General features: G+C 43.1%; 1 protein-coding gene and 1 long non-coding RNA gene across 2 annotated transcripts in view; both read left to right on the forward strand.

Annotated features, from left to right (window-relative positions):
- LOC124145789 (ubiquitin carboxyl-terminal hydrolase 44-like) overlaps positions 1-16,457 on the forward strand; it is a 30,413-nt gene extending 13,956 nt beyond the window's left edge. Inside the window, exons 11-16 of the mRNA XM_048385572.1 lie at positions 3,684-3,833; positions 4,196-4,431; positions 5,177-5,245; positions 6,262-6,364; positions 6,729-6,916; positions 7,603-16,457. Of these exons, the coding sequence (XP_048241529.1) occupies positions 3,684-3,833; positions 4,196-4,431; positions 5,177-5,245; positions 6,262-6,364; positions 6,729-6,916; positions 7,603-7,895 (1,039 nt within the window). The 3' untranslated portion in view covers positions 7,896-16,457. The remainder of the gene's footprint in view (positions 1-3,683; positions 3,834-4,195; positions 4,432-5,176; positions 5,246-6,261; positions 6,365-6,728; positions 6,917-7,602) is intronic.
- A 3,049-nt stretch (positions 16,458-19,506) lies between these two features.
- LOC124145832 lies at positions 19,507-20,692 on the forward strand. The gene is made up of 2 exons (XR_006862604.2): positions 19,507-20,155; positions 20,405-20,692. It is a non-coding gene; the product is annotated as an uncharacterized LOC124145832 (long non-coding RNA).
- Positions 20,693-20,997: the final 305 nt, after the last annotated feature.

Consider the following 20,997-nt stretch of genomic DNA (forward strand, 5'->3'; position numbering starts at 1 on the left):
CGCTGTCTGTTCCCCAGTGTCTCACTGTCTGTTCCCCTGTGTCTCGCTGTCTGTTCCCCTGTGTCTCACTGTCTGTTCCCCAGTGTCTCACTGTCTGTTCCCCTTCACTCGCTGCCTGTTCCCCAGTGTCTCACTGTCTGTTCCCCTGTGTCTCACTGTCTGTTCCATGTGTCTCTCTGTCTGTTCCATGTGTCTCGCTGCCTGTTCCCCAGTGTCTCACTGTCTGTTCCCCTGTGTCTCGCTGTCTGTTCCCCTGTGTCTCACTGTCTGTTCCCCTGTGTCTCGCTGTCTGTTCCCCTGTGTCTCGCTGTCTGTTCCCCTGTCTCGCTGTCTGTTCCCCTTGACTCGCTGTCTGATCCCCTTGACTCGCTGGCTGTTCCCCTTGACTCGCTGTCTGTTCCCCTGTGTCTCGCTGTCTGTTCCCCTTGACTCGCTGTCTGTTCCCCTTGACTCGCTGTCTGTTCCCCTGTGTCTCGCTGTCTGTTCCCCTTGACCCGCTGCCTGTTCCCCTGCGTCTCACTGTCTGTTCCCCTGTGTCTCGCTGTCTGTTCCCCTGTGTCTCACTGTCTGTTCCCCATGTGTCTCACTGTCTGTTCCCCTGTCTCACTGTCTGTTCCCCTGTGTCTTACTGTCTGTTCCCCATGTGTCTCACTATCTGCTCCCCTTGACTCGCTGTCTGTTCCCCTGTGTCTCACTGTCTGTTCCCCTGTGTCTCACTGTCTGTTCCCCTTGACTCGCTATCTGTTCCCCTGTGACTCGCTGCCTGTTCCCCTGTGTCTCACTGTCTGTTCCCCTGTGTCTCGCTGTCTGTTCCCCTGTGTCTCGCTGTCTGTTCCCCTTGATTCGCTGTCTGTTCCCCTGTGTCTCACTGTCTGTTCCCCTGTGTCTCACTGTCTGTTCCCCATGTGTCTCACTGTCTGTTCCCCTGTCTCACTGTCTGTTCCCCTGTGTCTCACTGTCTGTTCCCCATGTGTCCCACTATCTGTTCCCCTTGACTCGCTGTCTGTTCCCCTGTGTCTCACTGTCTGTTCCCCTTGACTCGCTATCTGTTCCCCTGTGACTCGCTGCCTGTTCCTCTGTGTCTCACTGTCTGTTCCCCTTGACTCGCTGTCTGTTCCCCTGTGTCTCACTGTCTGTTCCCCTGTGTCTCACTGTCTGTTCCCCTGTGTCTCACTGTCTGTTCCCGTGTCTCGCTGTCTGTTCCCCTGTGTCTCACTGTCTGTTCCCGTGTCTCACTGTCTGTTCCCCTGTGTCTCGCTGCCTGTTCCCCTTGACTCGCTGCCTGATCCCCCGTGTCTCGCTGTCTGTTCCCCTTGACTCGCTGTCTGTTCCCCTTGACTCGCTGTCTGTTCCCCTGTGTCTCGCTGTCTGTTCCCCTGTGTCTCAATGTCTGTTCCCCTGTGTCTCGCTGTCTGTTCCCCTGTGTCTCGCTGTCTGTTCCCCTGCGTCTCACTGTCTGTTCCCCATGTGTATCATTGTCTGTTCCCCATGTGTCTCACTGTCTGTTCCCCTGTGTCTCACTGTCTGTTCCCCTGTGTCTCACTGTCTGTTCCCCATGTGTCTCGTCTGTTCCCCTGTCTCACTGTCTGTTCCCCTGTGTCTCACTGTCTGTTCCCCTGTGTCTCACTGTCTCTTCCATGTGTCTCGCTGTCTGTTCCCCTGTGTCTCACTGTCTGTTCCCCAGTGTCTCACTGTCTGTTCCATGTGTCTCGCTGTCTGTTCCCCAGTGTCTCACTGTCTGTTCCCCTGTGTCTCGCTGTCTGTTCCCCTGTGTCTCACTGTCTGTTCCCCAGTGTCTCACTGTCTGTTCCCCTTCACTCGCTGCCTGTTCCCCAGTGTCTCACTGTCTGTTCCCCTGTGTCTCACTGTCTGTTCCATGTGTCTCGCTGTCTGTTCCATGTGTCTCTCTGCCTGTTCCCCAGTGTCTCACTGTCTGTTCCCCTGTGTCTCGCTGTCTGTTCCCCTGTGTCTCACTGTCTGTTCCCCTGTGTCTCGCTGTCTGTTCCCCTGTGTCTCGCTGTCTGTTCCCCTGTCTCGCTGTCTGTTCCCCTTGACTCGCTGTCTGATCCCCTTGACTCGCTGGCTGTTCCCCTTGACTCGCTGTCTGTTCCCCTGTGTCTCGCTGTCTGTTCCCCTTGACTCGCTGTCTGTTCCCCTTGACTCGCTGTCTGTTCCCCTGTGTCTCGCTGTCTGTTCCCCTTGACCCGCTGCCTGTTCCCCTGCGTCTCACTGTCTGTTCCCCTGTGTCTCGCTGTCTGTTCCCCTGTGTCTCACTGTCTGTTCCCCATGTGTCTCACTGTCTGTTCCCCTGTCTCACTGTCTGTTCCCCTGTGTCTTACTGTCTGTTCCCCATGTGTCTCACTATCTGCTCCCCTTGACTCGCTGTCTGTTCCCCTGTGTCTCACTGTCTGTTCCCCTGTGTCTCACTGTCTGTTCCCCTTGACTCGCTATCTGTTCCCCTGTGACTCGCTGCCTGTTCCCCTGTGTCTCACTGTCTGTTCCCCTGTGTCTCGCTGTCTGTTCCCCTGTGTCTCGCTGTCTGTTCCCCTTGATTCGCTGTCTGTTCCCCTGTGTCTCACTGTCTGTTCCCCAGTGTCTCACTGTCTGTTCCCCTTCACTCGCTGCCTGTTCCCCAGTGTCTCACTGTCTGTTCCCCTGTGTCTCACTGTCTGTTCCCCTGTGTCTCACTGTCTGTTCCCCTGTCTCGCTGTCTGTTCCCCTGTGTCTCGCTGTCTGTTCCCCTTGACTCGCTGTCTGTTCCCCTGTGTCTCGCTGTCTGTTCCCCTTGACTCGCTGTCTGTTCCCCTGTGTCTCACTGTCTGTTCCCCTGTCTCACTGTCTGTTCCCCTTGACTCGCTGTCTGTTCCCATGTGTCTCACTGTCTGTTCCGCTGTGTCTCACTGTCTGTTCCCCTGTGTCTCGCTGTCTGTTCCCCTTGACTCGCTGTCTGTTCCCCTTGACTCACTGTCTGTTCCCCTGTCTCACTGTCTGTTCCATGTGTTCTGCTGTCTGTTCCCCTGTGTCTCACTGTCTGTTCCCCATGTGTCTCACTGTCTGTTCCCCTTTGACTCGCTGCCTGTTCCCCAGTGTCTCACTGTCTGTTCCCCTGTGTCTCGCTGTCTGTTCCCCTGTGTCTCACTGTCTGTTCCCCATGTGTCTCACTGTCTGTTCCCCTGTCTCACTGTCTGTTCCCCTGTGTCTTGCTGCCTGTTCCCCTGTGTCTCGCTGTCTGTTCCCCTGTGTCTCGCTGTCTGTTCCCATGTGTCTCACTGTCTGTTCCCGTGTCTCGCTGTCTGTTCCCCTGTGTCTCACTGTCTGTTCCCCAGTGTCTCACTGTCTGTTCCCCTTGACTCGCTGCCTGTTCCCCAGTGTCTCACTGTCTGTTCCCCTGTGTCTTGCTGTCTGTTCCCCTGTCTCACTGTCTGTTCCCCTGTGTCTCGCTGTCTGTTCCCCATGTGTCTCGCTGTCTGTTCCCCTGTGTCTTGCTGTCTGTTCCCATGTGTCTCACTGTCTGTTCCCCTGTGTCTCGCTGTCTGTTCCCCATGTGTCTCGCTGTCTGTTCCCCTGTGTCTCGCTGTCTGTTCCCATGTGTCTCACTGTCTGTTCCCCTTGACTCGCTGTCTGTTCCCATGTGTCTCACTGTCTGTTGCCCATGTGTCTCACTGTCTGTTCCCTGTTTCCAGTTCCCTCAGCCAGGAGTTGCATGGCCTGCTACGGGTGCTGTGGTCAGGGAAGTGGGCCCAGGTCAGTCCCCATGCCTTCCTGCAGGCTGTGTGGAGCAAGATACCCGCCTTCAAGGGACACTCGCAGCATGATGCACAGGAGTTTCTCTGGTAAGATGTCACCCTATGCTTCTTTATTTAGTTAGGATACTTCTTTGGGAGACATGTTTAAAGTTTAGTGATCAAGTTTAGAATACTCTCAAATATTTGCCATCAGAATAAGTTTGTAATGGAATAACCACTTGATTTGCATGCATTGTTTGCACTTAAGCATGAAAGTCAATGCATCCTTGTCGTATCCCTATCAAAATTCAAGATTTAGGTGATCTCAGGATTCAAATACTGTAGCAGAAAATCTCAAGGACATCGACACTCCACTGAATTTCTAACACTTGCATATCAAACTGTACGAATAGCTCCATATGAGTATGGAGCATGTGATATAATTATGGCATGTTGATTTGCTGCTGCAGTGAGCTGGTGGAGAAGGTGGAGAGTGAGGCATCCACGGTGCCGCAGTGCGAGGAGAAGCCCAACATGATGGCAGAACTGTTCCAGGGGGAGCTGACCAGTCAGGTCAAGTGTCTAGCCTGCAGGAATGTCTCCTCCCGCCATGAACCCTTCATGGATCTGTCACTCGAGTTTCCTGAGAGGTATCAGTTCACCTCAACCAACAAGAAGGTTGCCAATGATGTCTGCCAGCTTACCGGTTTGTTTGCTTGTTTGCTTGTTGTTTTTCTCTGTTTTCAAGAGTACTCCAGCTATAATAATGACAGCCTGTAAATAATTGAATTTCGACCACACAAATCAGTTATTGATAGAAGCAGTGATCCACAGCATCGTGGTACATTGACACTCTATCAACCAATGTCACCAATCCATCAAGTCTCCTTGTATGACAAGCATAGGTTGCTGGGGACCAGTTCTAACTATAACTCCCCACAGGGTCCAGCTTTTGGGAACCATGTGTAGGAATGTTAATCCTATTGTTATGCTGATGATGCATGGAAAAGAAAACAAGAGAAATAAATTTCACAAATTTTGCTTGCTCTTACAATAAATGGAAAAGAATGAAGTTCCACGTTTAACACTTTTTCATTTCCATAGCCGATGATCTGTGATTCTTCATGTAACTTGGAGATACTATGAAAACTTTCTGAAATTTGAAATATGTCTCTAGATAAAGAATGTCACAAGAAAAAAGTATCCATCTGACTTCAATATGTAAAAGTTCAGGTTGTACTTTGTTCAGATAAATGAGACTGAATTGGCCTCTACATTGGCTAATGCACCTGATCAGACCAGAATATAATGTGAGTGGCTTGTAAAAACATAATAGGACCATCAGATAACATGTACAGATTTGTTTTGCAGCGCTTTGTCTGGCTTTTGCAACTGAAGGGGGTTTGGGTTTATTTTTTTATTCAGTGATGTTATAAATATGTTTGTTTCAGAAATGTTGGACAAGTTCACAGAAACTGAAACCCTGGAAAGTCAGACGTACAGCTGTGACAGGTGTAATAGTAAGTTTACCAAAAGACATTAAAAGATGGTACTCCTTGTTGCCCTGCCTGGTACTCGGCATTAACAGGTTGAAACCATAACTGGTGGGCTTGGTGTTCATATACTGTGTGTGATTGGGGTATCCATGTTAAACTGTGACATGGTTTCTCAGTGGGCTGGGGTGATGGGGTAGCCTAGTGGTTAAAGCGTTCGCTCATCACGCTGAAGGCCCAGGTTCGATTCCTCACATGATTACAATGTGTGAAGCTCATTTCTGGTGTTCCACCGTGATATTGCTGGAATATTGCTAAAAGCGGCGTAAAATCAAACTCACTCACTCAGTTCTCTGTATGCTGGATTTGAGGTAATATTGACGGACTAAGTCTAATTTCTCAACTAAAAAGCCTTGAATTTTAGTGTTCCATATCTGTATGAACCTTTTCAACACTGCAAGCTTCATACACATACCAAGGGATATTGCTATGGAAACACCTGTTTGCTGTTGGGGAATGGGTGGCTCAGTCATCAAAGGTGCCGCAGTTCACTGTCCACAGTTGCATCCCTTGGGCATGCCAGAAACATGATTGTTTGTTCCCATATTTGTCAGCACCAGAACTCCTGCTTGTGACCTTCACTGTGATAAACATGCATCACTTCAGGCTTTCCCCCCTCATTAAACTGACACGCTGTGGTACAGCTCAAATGCTGTTCCCACACAGTTGCTGTGTTACATCATAGAAGACAGTCAACTCTCTCCTTTCATGAGATCATTGTATGTTGGGGAAATAATTACTTATTTGAGTAATTATTGAGGGAAATATATTAGATTAAACATGTCCAAAATTGGATTTTTAGTGTAGTCTACAGGTAAATGCTTATAAAAAGAGGTAATGTGAAGATATTTTTCTTTGTCCATGTTGTCAGAGATGTATATTCTCAGTATGTGTCATAGATATATATTTTTGTCCTTTTTGCACCCTTCACATGTGGATGTATGACACTGCAACAAGCAATGACAGCAATGTTTGTGATGCAGGTAGACGGCGATTGCCAAAGTCAAAGATCTACACTGATGCCCAGAAGCGGTTTGTGGTGAACAAACTTCCCCCTGTGCTACGACTTCATCTGAAGAGATTCAGGTGCGTGCCAATGTGAATACCATCTCACCCAGTGCTTCAGAATCGTTTACATGGAGCTTTCATCTCAGTAGGGGGGGGGGGGGGGGGGGGGGGGGGGGGGGTGCCATGGGTGGCCCTGTCGTCTAAGGCATCCCTTGGGCACGCCAGAAACCTATGATTGTGATTTCGAATCCTGGTTCACCCCGATTATGTTTCTAGGTTTGTCAGCACCATACCCATGCTCGTGGGTTTCACCGAAGTGGTAAACGCCTGAGACCTGCATCACTTAGGGCTCTCATTAAGGTGGACTTCCCTGCTGGTTTGCCTGCTTGGCTGTGGATGAAAGTTTTCCACATGAAAACTTCACATCTTGCTCGTTTTTCAGATGGTCAGGTCGGAATCATCGCGAAAAGATCAGCACTCACGTGGCCTTTGAAGAAGAGCTGAATATGACCCCCTACTGCACCAACATCCCCGATATATGTCAGTACAGACTCACCTCAGTCGTCATCCATCATGGCAGGGGTTTTGGGTCAGGTCACTACACCTCCTATTGCTACAACAGTGAAGCTGGTAAGTCAGTACACTAGTGTTTTGGCAAGGATATATGACTGTGTGAAATGTCACAGTATGTCCCTTTTACCCATAGTATGTAGGTGAGGTGAGGAGAAATGGGGTTTAGCGTCGCGTTCAAGATTATTGCACTTATATGCGTGTGGGTGTGCGTGTGTGTGTGCGTGCGTGTGTGTGCGTGCATGCGTTCATGTGCTAGTCTGGACTAATGCTGTTTTTATAGTTCTAGCCCACTTAGATACAATGCCACAATTTAACATGAATACCCCACTCGACACAGTATACAGACTCAGAGCCAACTAGTCCTTGTTTTAGCCACTTAGTGCCGAGTGTAACAATCATCTTGAAAGCATTGTGATACAATATCATTATGAAATGATATTCAAAGCTGTGTTAAACTCATGCTTGCCGTAAAAGGCGACTATGCTTGTCGTAAGAGGTAACTACTTACTTGATCGGCTCGCTGACTTGGTTGATGCATATCATCATATCCCAATTGAGTGGATCTGTGCTCATGATGTCAATTACTGGATTGTCTTGTCCAGACTCGATTATTTACAGACCGCCGTCATATTTGAGTGCGGCGTTAAACAACAAACAGATGAGCTCGCCAGCCAACCCACCCACCTACCTGTATCAGCCAGCATCTGTATCAATGTGATCATCCAGCTTTATTACCATTTCAGAATCCTGGATTCATTGCAATGACTCCAAGGTGGAGTTATGTCCCTTGAAAGAAGTGCTGGCCTCCCAGGCCTATATCTTGTTCTATACTCAGGACTACGATGTGCCATTTGAGGACCTTGCTGTGCCTTTAGACTCCAGTTGTGCTGACACGTCACTCTCCTGCTCTCAAGTGGTGGATGAGGAAATCACATTCAACTTCAAACAGCCGTCGCTGTCAAGTTCACTGACAAATTCAAAATGGAGAGATTCCTCCAGTTGTGGGTTGAAGCGCAGGCGCTCAACTTTGTGGTGAAATTGTGTTTGAAGTTGTGTTGGAACTTCAAGCAGCCTTGTATGATACAGACAGTATGATTATACATGATGGGATTTGGTGCCAATATGTCTCCCAGCAGCTGTAATGTCAAAGTGGAATAAATACAAGTGTAGCAGTCTGTACTAGACCGAAGGAAATGTGACTAGACTCGTGCTTTGGAATAGTGGCTCAGGTCATAGACTGATGTTGGAAATGACGTTTCTTTTTCAATATTTTATCTTTAGCAAAACATGCTCAAAAACAAATTTGTCAAGATACTCATTAGTGTTATTTTTGAAATATCTGATTTCTAATGTGACAGTTCTGATGTAAATATTTCTATGTTGTATGAATAGTGAAGATCTTGTTAACTTAAATAGTGTTTTAAGCTTAGAGATAAGCAAGAAATATAAGCATTGAATTTCTTTATTTGATTAATTAGGGAACCCCAGAAAATGACAATGAATTTAGAATTGATCATCATAAATTGGGGACCGGTCATTTAGGGTGGGCGGTGCTCAGGCAGAGGTTTTTGATGCACTACTGTGCTTAGAATAATCTGCATGCACTCACTCACTCACTCTTCCTCTTCCTCTTCCTCTTAATGCTTGTGGATGAAACTTTCCATGTCCTTTTACACTTTTTTTCAATGTTCTCTCCAAGAGGAAAGATGCAAAAGTTTGTCTTCTTTATTTGTGCCCCTCCCTTCAAGTCTGTCATAATTTTTTATGACCCTCCTGAATGCCCTTGTGATAAATGACTGGTCCCTTAATTGAGCAGAAGTGATATAGATGAATGTATGTTAGATTGAGGACAGGTTCAGGACACTTTACATATACTTTCTCCATGTTCACAGTTCAAACATGATTCTTTCAAGAGCCAGTATTTTATATATATTGTTTTAGGCTTTTGAAAACAATGAGTATGAGACTCCTTATGTTCTTAAGAGATAAGATAAGTATTTTGCTGAGAGCACTGCCAGGGATTTATCTGGTCCTGATTAGGGGCTGATTTGGGCGGGAAAATCTGCAGCAAAAGTCAGCAAAAAATCCAAAAGTGGAATTATGAATTTCCCAATTCATTTGTAGAAGTGTCTTGTATTTCACTGACAACAAGACCAATATCATGTGAATGTAGAGAAAGAGGCTTTAATGTTTATTTTAACATTATTGCATTGAATGCAATGTTAATATTCAATATTAAAATACCTCTGCATTTAGGAAATTAAGATTTTTTAAGATAATCTTAGTTTTGAACAAAATAACAATTTTTTTCCAATTTGCCTGCCAAGAGCATGTAATTTTGATTCCAAGATGAATCTCTGACTCTCTCTGAAGCAACTAAATCATAATTAGGACATAGCGTACAAACCAGTCAGAAAATGTTGTTCTGAATCCTGGTTGTATTACCATCACACTGGTGAAAGAGGCAGGAAGCACAGTAATATGCAGATGCAAGATGTGAAACTCTTTATGGATAACAACTTATTATTCTTTGTAACAAAGTTTCAAGACATCTTGCCCCATCATCAGGTGAATCATTCTAAGGACACCTTCATTTGTGGTTGTGTCAGGTGAACTTTCTAATCTGCCAATCAGTGTTGAGGCTTCTAAATTCTCGGTATGAGTGAGGGAGGAATTCAATGAAGAGTATCTGATTTCTGTATCTCAAAAACAAATATAATTGGGGATATCCAAATGAAACAGTATACAGCTTCATTATTATATAGTTGGGGAATAAAGAAGTTGCTATCCATAAAAAGTTTCACGTGTCCATGTTTTTCCAACTTCCAAATGCCTATCAAAGACTTCAACTTTGTCAACATGTGATTATATATGGTTCATATCAACAAGAGAGTCAGTGTCAACTGAAGCTCTCTTCAAGTTCAGTGTCGTATCAAACATAGTTTCTCTTATGTGTGTTCCCTAATTTGTTTCCATCAGTATATATGGCTAAGATTGTGAACCAATATGAAATTGTGACAAATGTAATCAGATGATGTGATGTGAACATTTAGCATGTTAAGAGCTTGTGGGCTGACCAGATCTGGCTAAAATGATAAATTGTATCATATGATACCGGTTATGTGAACTTGGTGTGCTTCCATCCTGAATTATGAGGTTGTGATTGAGATGACGTCACAGCATGGCAGCATATGTTGGGAAACTGGCTTGAACTGTAAAATGGGCATACCATGAATGTTTTGCGTCCCAATAGGCAGCTTGTTTTGTACTTCAGATGTTGTGTTCTTGTGTCATGACTATTGATTTTCATAGATTGTAAACCATCTTCCTGAGGCAAGGGAGTTATCTGACTGTAAAAATCCAGTTTCCACCCTTGTCAAACTATGCTATAATCTCTTGGCTTGATCGTAGTGCCACCAGTTGCTATTACGAGTTATGGCTCTTCTATTGACCAATCAGATTGCATCTCTCATCACTTGCACTTGCTTCAAATAAAATGGTGGCATCCAGTGAAGATGATCTGATGGATAATCAAGATCTATAATGTAATAAAAGTTACTTTGAGAAGTGCATCAAATCACATGAACACCTAGATTTATAACATGAAAAGATTTGGAAAGTACACATGCTTTGCAAATCCTGCATTCTACATGTTCTGAACCGGATGTCGATTTTGTTACCCGATTTTGATTGGACTGTGCATGGACTTGTTTGTCCAGCCAAAATATAACTCCATAATTCCAGCCTAGTTCAGCAAGGGTGAAAAATGGACTTTTATGGTCAGTTAACTGTCTTGACTCGGGAAGATGATTGTAAAGGGGCAATGTAGACTTGTCACAAGTCACCAAGGTATATTGTCCCATTGTTTTGTTGATATCATCAGTGCTACCCATGGGCTTTATCGGATGACCATTTTTCTCCCACATTATAGTGTCAGTTTCACATTTTTTAGAAGCTTTATATAACAAATGAATGGCATTTTCTCAGGATTTTCTATATTTTCACACCCACATATTTTTGTGTCAGTCTTCTGTGTTCAGAACAAATTCTGCTCCCTTTTTGATCAGCCCACCTCGACATGCCTCATTTCATTTTGGATGAAGGCACAACTCACTGTGCCGAGTCCCATAGGCTCACCAGAAACCTTTCATCATAAAGGTTTGCCACAATTATGTTACTAGATTTGTCAGCACCATACCCATGCTCATTGGTTTCACCAAAGTGGTAAACAAATGCATCACTTCGAGCTTTCCTCCAACATCAAGCTGACACCAAGGTATAGCTGGAATACTGTTCAAAGAGACGTTAAATCGAACTCATTCACTCACTCATTCACTTAAATGCTGCATAGTGTTAAACTCACTCACTCACTCATATGGGATGATGCCTGGGATGTTGGTGTTGTGCAGACATCTGCAGCCTTCGAAATTCAGGGTTTGTTTAAAACTGGTCGAAAGGACTCGTGGAAACGTTATTTCACTAGCCCTCTGGTTTTGCAGCTAATCTAATCTTGAATAAGACCAAATGTTTACTATGTTTACATTTTGTCAGTTTTATTCAGTTCCAGTTTGTAGCAAATTGAAGCATTGAGAGCTGGCTCAGAATTACAGCCCTCAATGAGGACTACCATAATTTGATTTTTTTTTTGTCCTCTGCAAGTGTACTTGAGTGAATTTCGCAGTTTGCATGTGTGGAATTGGTAGCCAGCCGAGTGGTCCCCATGAATCCATGTAATGGCAGCCATACTGTCCCCTGATCAATCATTGTCATTGCTATTATATAGATTCCTTGATTAACATGATTTCATTTCTTCACAGAAGAACTTTTCACAAGTGGGGCTCTTTGGTAGGCCAATGGTTCAGGTGTTAGCTCATCATGCCAAAGACCTTGGTTTGATTGCCCCAAGGATGGGACAATGTGTGAAGCCCATTCTAGATTTTCCCCTCCTTGATCAGTCTCATTAGAATCAGATCTTTTACTCCATTTCGTTACCAACATTGAGATCTGAGGTCACGTCAGGTGAACTTTCTAATCAGCCAATCAGTGTTGGGGCTTCTAAATTCTCGGTATGAGTGAGCGAAGCATTCAAAGAAGCATATCTGATTTCTGTATCTCGAAAGCAAATATATTTGGGGAGATCTGCAGCTGCGATATTATATGGCTGTGGGTATTTTAAAATCATGTCATTTTTTATCACCGTGGCATCTGCACCCTAAAGGGTGTACCCATTGCTATGGAAGAAACGTGTGTGGCAGTTTTCTTTTCCTAAGATCAAAATTTCTGGATCAGTTTAAGAAAGCTGACATCTGATTGGTTCAAGAACCTTCAGTTTGACCAGGCAGTTAAAGTTTGTTCAGGGTGTGCTAGATGTGACCTATCGATGTGCCATCAGATCTTCATGCAGAGAGGGATCAGAGTGATCTGATTTTAATGAGACTGCACCATGATACCTGTGACATATTGCTCACACCCTTTCACTCTGATTCTCATTTCAATATACCTGGGGCAGCCAAGTGGTAATGTGTTCATTTATTCTGCCGAAGACCTCAGTTCTATTCCTTTGGGAGAACAATTTATAGGGAAAAAACCACTTAATCTTGTTGTCCATTCTGTTACTTAACTGTTACCTTTTATGCTCAGATCCTAAAAAAACTCATTCTCCCTATTTCCGTGCTGTGTTCAATTTTATATCTGGGATAGGCAAGTGGTGAAGTGCACATTTATTCCATCAAAGACATGGGTTCTATTCCCTTTGGAAAACATTTTGTGTCACTCAATCATGTTGATCTTTCTGTGATACTTTAATTATTCCTCTATTGCTAAGCTCTCTCTGTCTTGTTTTTCCATGCTGTTCAAATTTATACCTTGGGTAGCCCAGCGGTTAAAGTGCTTAGTTGTTCCATCAGAAACATGGGTTCTGTTCCTCTTCACCAGGAGCTTCTCTCACTCCCAGCTTTAGAAATTGACAGTAGTCCCATGGTCCTTGCCAAACAGCTCAATAGTTCATGTATTATAAGGACTAGTAGAAATTTGCCATTATCAGTGGTTTTGCTCTATGTTATCATTATGGGGACTAGTTTACAGAAAGAGTTAGGCCAGGCGTGTTATATTTTTCGGATTACGGACCAGCCGACTCTAATTTTTGAGAAAATGTATATAAAAAAAAGAAAATCAGATTTCCATATATTTTTTTCACCACACCGATAGCCATGTAGTCAGTTATTTTATTTGTTATCATCACCTTTTAATAATAAACATATGAACTTTGTTGATCTCGAAGCCAAACATGAATAGCCTCCCTTGAACATTTTCCTGGTCGTAAGTGGTAGAATGTTTATTGTTACAAGGGGCATTATCATCACAAATGGCGGTCTTTTGAGCACAGAATATGTTCATAAAGTATGCCAGAGGCATTCTGCATTTTTAAAAATTGCATCTGGCTTTTTTTTCCCTCCTCCAACCTTGACTTTGGGCTGAAAAATCCGTAATAAAATAAAAAAATTCTGGCCTTAGTTTCTATTGCTGACTCCTATTGTACCATGGTTACTCGAAATCAACCTGTAGTTCTAGGTGTAATTACAGAGCAGCAGCCCAGATTATAGGATGCTTACATCAGCACAGTATGTAGTGCTCTTGCAGTACCCCAGTTTTAAGTACTGAGTGAGGCGTTGAACAACAAACCCACACAATTTAAGTATGTCAGGTCACTGTGACTTCCATGGTCACACCTAGCTGGTCACATGTAAAAGGAGTATTGAGTACTTTTCATACAGTTGTTTGACAGATTGAGTGCCATTCTGTTATCATGCCCTGTCCATACTTATGTAGTTGTAGTCAGGCCCAGGAAACAATGGTTCCACGAAGATATGAAACTGATTGGTTGTTGTGTTCTGCAGCATTACTCGTTCAATCCTGTTCACCATCATGGTAAAACTTGTTGACCCTCTTGCATTCATAGAATACAGGTTTCCTACGGTAATATGGTTGTAAGCATATTTTGTATGGAGTAAACATGTTATTTGCCTTGTAGGGTGTATTAAAGAAAGACCCCATTACTAATCTCGACACATGTACTTAAACTTTTCATGTGTGCATCTTGAACCAATTCACATATTTTTCAAGACTGTTGACTGTCAACAAACCAGTAGTCATCACCATTATCGTCATTTTAAGGTGTGAAGCCTTTACTGATGCACCTTGCCGTGATATTGCTGGAATATTGCTAACAGCAGCGTAAAACATACTCGCTTACGACAACAAAAACTGATGTCTTTGACTGGGGAAGCTTTGACGTAGGTGACGTATCCTAGGTGTTTGAGTGCAGCATTGTCATCCCACACCAATTTCAGTATCCGGAATCTTTAGTAAATGTGCAATTTCAGGAATGTGGGTTCATTCTGCTGGAGTGTTAGACACCATTCTACTGGAGGATGTCGTTTAGATGCAATTAGACAGGGATAAAATCAAGAATATGAAAACAGTAACATGCAAATTGAAGGATGCAATAAGTGTTGCCTTGATGAACCTCTTATCTTGTACTTACTACACAATGTTCCCATTATGCAATGTGTCTGAAAGTTTTACTACATTGCTAAGTGGAATTGGTTGATCTTTTCCTTGCGATATCGTATGAAGAATTCACATGAAGTCTTAGATGTAGTTTGTGTTGGAATTTTCATTTCTGGAATAACATTTTTCAATTTTCAAATAAAAAACATAGTACTGATTTTTATCACATGCTCACATTATTGCTGTGACCACCATGACAGGTATCTCTTTCTTCTTTCCCTCCTCCCCCCGTACTTGTGAATATCACTGTTCCAAGTGGACTGTGTCTAGATATGCCAGTTCATGTTCATGTTCAAACATCTCTTCCCGTTTGATTTTTCTCAAACTGGTGTCTTACCCAGGTGAAATTAACTGATTATTACTTTGTACTAGAAATCCCATCAGTGTCCTATGTCCTGTATTGTGTCTGTGTTGTACTGTGTCCCACCACAAAGCCACCCTGCAGTATTCTGATGTGTAAATAGAAGGAGCTGTTACATCTATTGAGAGCCAAGGTTTATTTTTGCATGTTGTGTAATCCACCATATTTAAAAAATGTGACAAATATGAATGTATTTTATCTATGAATCTGGATCTGTTGTGATGAGGTCTTCACCTGAAACGGTGCCCTGAACTGAATGGTGAACGAGGTGGAATAAAGAAGTCGCCACCAAGGGAGACAACTACAGTATGTCTCCCCGAGAGGACTAGTGCTTTGTTGGTAAACTTAACTCCATCAAAACAAGATTGACTTCTGGATTTCAACTGTTTATTATTATTCCTTCAGGGTAACATTTCATTAAAGATCTTCTCATTGCCACTTCAAGAAACTGCAATCACCCATTATCTATTTCATTTGAAATTTAGAGAGAAAAAAACATGAAATGTGTACCAGAGATATAATATGTATATATTGTTTCAGAAAATGGAACTGGTCTAACAGTTGAATAATATTCTTGCTTCATTTGTTGAATAAAATCAATGGATTAGCAAAATATTTAAAAACTGCTACAAATTAGATTCTGAGACCTAAGATGTTACAGCCTGATGTTTTGATGGGTTTTTGGGGGGGACGGGGGAAGAGATTTGTTTTTATTTTATTTTGGGGGTGGGGGGATACTTTTGTTGTTGGACAGGTGAATGAGGGACAACCTATAATTAACACCTGAAACAAGACAAAAGCTGAAAATGACTGTTTCCCCAAAATAATTTGGCCAACTCTGTTTAACAATGAGGTAAAACAAACAAAAAAACACAAGATTTTATTACCCCTGTTCATAAGAAACGGTGAAGAATATATATGAAAATCTTTATACAACAACAAAAACCCTATCAAATGTCTGTCAGTATCTTGATGTTAAAACATGTTTGTTTTTCATTCATTCATAGCAGCACTAATCAAATATAGAAGTTGAATTTTATTTGTGTTTTTCCCCCGACCACCTACATTGTATTTTATTGTAGGATGTTAAATTATTTTACAAGTATCCACCTGTTATGGGTTTTCCGATGCTTAAGAAACAATAATAATTTTGTGATCATCACAATAAACATGGCCGTCCTGAAACATATAATCGGACAATACATGTATTTCCTACAGTCAGTGGAGACTGTGTTTTCTTGCAATGCTTCTGCAAGAACCCTTGTACTATTCTATGTATTTGATAACAAACTATTTAAGTTAACAGTCATGGTATATCAGGTTTGGGTAAGGACTGGAGCAGTTTGGGAATAAAGATAGATTTGGAGGATTTTTCAAAATGTTCATCCTTGTCAGTCGTCCATGAACTGAAATAAATAAAAAGGTGTTGCCTAGGTAGTGTCTTTGTTGTAGTGTGTATGTGTGTGTATATCCGTGTATATCCTCCGGGATGTTACTTAGTGTGGAACATGTCTCTCGGGCCAATCTACTTACATGTTTTAGTTTTGTTACATATGTACATTTTTAAACAGATGAATACTAGAAAATTCTTATTGCTAAAAGCCAAATCTACCTGAAATGTGTATGTTGCTGTACCATCTACCCATGTAAATAAAACTTTGTAAATGAGACTGAGTCATTTACTGGAGATGTCAACATCTACCGAAGGGTACCCAGTGGTGTGAGCAGGATCTGCTTATAATAGGTTCGAATCCCTGCTTGATCCTGATTCCTATTTCCATTTATATTTTACCCAACTAGTTTGTAAGATTTCAAAAAAAATGTTTGTTAGAACTGTGTTCCATTATGCTTGTCGTAAGAGGCGACTAACGGGATCGGGTGGTCAGGCTTGTTAACTTGGTTGATGAATGACATCATATCCCAATTGTGTAGATCATGCAATGATGTCAGGCACTGGATTGTCTGGTCCAGACTCGATTATCTACAGACACCCATCATACCGCTGGAATATTGCTGAGCACAGTGTTAAACAACAAACAAACCAAATATCCTTGTTAAAGTAGATAGGTCCCCAGTACATGATGCTTCTTGAAAGTGCTGGCAATGATGGAAACAGGTGGTCAGAGTGTGACTTAATTGATTCAGTCATACTAGATATGACTTGTGTGATGCTTGCAGGAAAGCAGGTAAATATTTGTTCAAATGTTTGCTGTGTGACTTTGCTGGTGACATGATGGTCGAATAAGATGTGTCAGATTCTTGGTTAGAAGAAACCCATGCTCATTGTGAGAGTCGACTAACAGGATTGGGTGGTCAGGCTGGCTGACATGGTTGATGGAAGTATTAAACAACAAACAAACAAGAGAGCCAGGTCCACTCACCCACTCACCCACTCACCCACTCACTTTAAATAAACCAATAAGATTAGCCTTCTGTTGGACTTGCTACTTCATGGGTGACTGTTACAAGGCCTTGCGATTAACATCCAGTGAAGGCCAGAGAAATATTACTATGCCATTATGGTATCTAACCCACTGCCATCTGTCCAGTTAGTTTAACAGAGGAGTACAATTGCCCAAACCCAAATTTGCACTGACAATGCTCCTTGGTTTGTCAAGACCATACCTGCCCCACTGTCAGCTTTCCTTGTGGACATCTTTGCTGATGCTCGAGAGATGACAGAGCTGTTATGTGAGGTGTGAATGTTCCCAGTCTAGCTCGACAACAAAACATCTTTCGATCATCCTTAAGCCTCAGTCACACAGACAATGCGACCGCAATGCAACCTCCTGGCGACCAAACTATTTGACAATCGCAATGAGGTTTCAAGGGTCTCTGAAAGCTTTCACTGAGGTCGCCACAAGGTTTCAGAGCGGTTGCAAAACCCATCGATCGCAACCAGGCTTTTGAACATGCACAAAAGACTAGCTGCGACCGATTTGGTCGCTCGGAGGTTTCTTTGGTCTCCTAGAGTTCCCCAAGTGTAGTTATTCTAATCGCAGATTGGTTCCCACTCTGTGGCGATCGGTTTCGTCTACACAAGGGTGTTGACTCTTTGCAACCTAGTGGCGACCTATCGGTGATCGATCAGTGATGAGGCGGTGATCCACCGGCGCTTCATCGGTGACTGGTTGTCGATCAGTTGCAAAGTGGTTACCAAGCATGCGTCGATCATTCGCCGTTCGGTTTGCAACATGTCACCGTCTGGAAAAAGACCTGTCTGTGCTCTACAGCATCATTTTGTCATAAGTACTCAGAGTTCACATCAGTTATTTCCTCACTATGGTCCGAAAAGGCAGGAAAATAAAAGAACCAGAAATTGTAGAAGATACAATAGAGACAACTGCTGTGGTGCACAGGTCTGCCACAATGGAGCCAGAGCCAACAACGTCTCAACAAAAGAAGAGGCGGACACCTGATGAGGAGAAACAGCCAGATATGCCCGATGTTGACAGGACATTCTGAGGTAGCCCACGAAATCACAACGACTTTCTCTTTCCAGCTCTGCCATCAGATTCTCATGGTCTCAGCCAATACTAATTTAACATTGTCCTTCTCATTCTTCTGCACATCATCATTGCAGCAACTGCAGCATTTTGATTTATTCTTTGCAGACGGAGCAACTGCAACTGTTCTGCTGTTAACATCTGGACAACTTGCAAAGAAATAATTTGATTAAGAAAACACCCTTTTTATACGCATTATATTTTGATCGGTGATAAATCGACAACTAGTCTCCGACCAGTCCCCGTTCAGTTACAACAAGTCACCGAGGATTCGCTGACTAGTCACCGATCGGTCTCAACCGGTTGCAAACATTTCGCTCTATCTGCGGTGAACAGTTGCAATCACTGACAAGTTGCAAAACCTATCGCTGATTGATTTGCGATCATACGCTAATTCCAAATATGGGCAGAAGTAGTTGCCCCGGTCTCAGCGATTGCCAGTTGTCGCAAAGGAAACCATCAATATTAGATCATACCCCCCATTCGTATATACGGTGCGACATGGTCCGAATCAAACCCCAATGACAATTTGAGGAAGTCTTCTGGTCCAGTTCAGCTAATGTAATTTCTTTCTTCCTTTGTTGGTTACCGCCGCACTCAGCAATATTCAAGTTATAACGGCGGTCTGTCACTAATCGAGTCTGGGCCAGATAAACCAGTGATTGATATCAAGAGCATCGATCCAAGCAATTGGGACACGATGACATGTATCAACCAAGTCAGCTAGCATGACCACCCGATCCCAATCTCATAAAAATCAGATCTTAGTTCTCGCTGTCGCTGAACATAGATCTGAGGACATCCCATTACGGGTCACGTCAGAACGACCTTTCATCCGACCAAGGCGTCGCTTACCAGATCAGGAAAGTGACAGTCGGAATGTGTTTTCTAATCATGCAACCTCGAAAACATTACACATACCATCTAGCTGTAAACACCTTGGCGTCAGGCTGGTATTTTTCGATTTGGTAAAGGTGATACAACACGTTGTCGCCGACCGTGCCTATTAGCTTGTCAGTAGCTTAAACGTCAGTGGGTTGGCTCAAGTGCGCAACGATTTGAATAGCAGGTTGGGATCGACTTAATAAAACCTGGTTTCAGATTAATCGAAGATGGACTGTTATTAACGGGGCCGAACATTAACATTATGTGTCTGCAGAAACCTGTTTCAAAGTCTGCAAATCCCAAGCTGAGACATATAGCGCTCAGACGTGATCACGTTGTAAACGACGTATTCCTAATCTGACCAAAAATAATGCATTAAATCAAGAGTAGAGAGTTTCGTGTTACTGAGTATAAAGAAAACTAACAATACTAAGTACTTGAGAAAACACGACTCAGAGGTTTTGGTAGAGAATGTAAAACCTCGGGAGGAGGGATTTCCCGACTCTAGAGGTTTAACATTCTCTACCAAAACCGAGGAGGAGTGTTTTATCCCGCTTAGAAACCGTTAAACGTTTAGAATTACTGCAAATTTAATTGTCTCCCATTTAGGGCACTATAACGGGGATTTACTACCTCGCTATTGCCAGGATAAGCGCATAGAAAGAACCCGAACCATGCACGTGCGATACATGCGGTAAGAACACGTGGTTGTCTTTCTCAGTTGAGTTCGAGATGTCGAGCGAGGAGGAAGGCGGAGACCTATTTCTAACTCAAAGTAAGTTTGTGGAAACTAAGGATGTCAGTGACGACGCAGATGATTTTCACTTTCGTTTTGCATCTCCATTGTCTGAAGAAGGACTACAGAGGAAGCTGGACGTGTTTCTGCGAACAAAACTAATCACTCACTGCGAGCGACAGCTGCAACAAGACTGTATGAAGCGGAAGTAAGCGAGCAGCAGATTTGCGAACAAACTAGTAAGTTTAGTTCAATGTATAGGACAGTCCTTATTTTATGGAAACCAATATTTTATGATTATCACTGTTTCGAATATTATCTGTGAATAAAATGAAACGCCCTCAACAAGCGTATAGAAATGGTTAATTTTTACTATAAAAATGTATTTTGATGTAGCCATATTTTCTAAAGTGGCTTAATGCTTTATAGATGTTTAGAACATACGGTTGTATACTTTGTTGTAATGAACTATAACAAATATTGTTTAGGGCACCGGAGTAGTGCTGTCCGCTTCTACAAACGCACCAGCGACGATCTAAAGTCCAAGGCTTCAGACATTATCGGAAGGAAGAGTCCCCTAAAAAGACAGAGACAGTGTCTTGTGCGCCACCAACTTCAGTGACTGAGACAACTACTTCCGCAACTGAGATAGCTACTTCTGAAGGTACTTCGGCAGGTACCTCTGTAGACTCAACGACTGAGGCAAATCTGGAAGGTCTATCCCAAAAAGGGTCTCTCTACTTTACATTTAACTTTCATTAAAGGATGTTACTGGCTGTTGTTTTCTGTTGTCTTTGTGCAGAAGTCCGGGTATGTGCCTTTTAGTAAGACCCTGTGATGAAAAATCAGTGTGTATTGAGAATGTATTTTTTTCAGTGGCGAGACCTGGTATGGAGGTCTTACCTTTTTACAAAGACCCTGGGATGAGGTTTTACTAAATTTACAAAAACCTCATCCCAGGGTTTTGGTAAAAATGTAAAACCTCTTCCCAGGTTTTACCATTGGCAGAAAACTGTGACATCTTTTCATGATGGCGATACCCACATAATAGGTTTCTAATGGCTGAGAGCGATTGACAACC

This window comes from Haliotis rufescens, unplaced genomic scaffold (genome assembly GCF_023055435.1).
Source record: "Haliotis rufescens isolate VD_foot unplaced genomic scaffold, xgHalRufe1.0.p SCAF_6, whole genome shotgun sequence".
In the NCBI taxonomy this organism is placed as follows: Eukaryota; Metazoa; Mollusca; class Gastropoda; order Lepetellida; family Haliotidae; genus Haliotis; species Haliotis rufescens.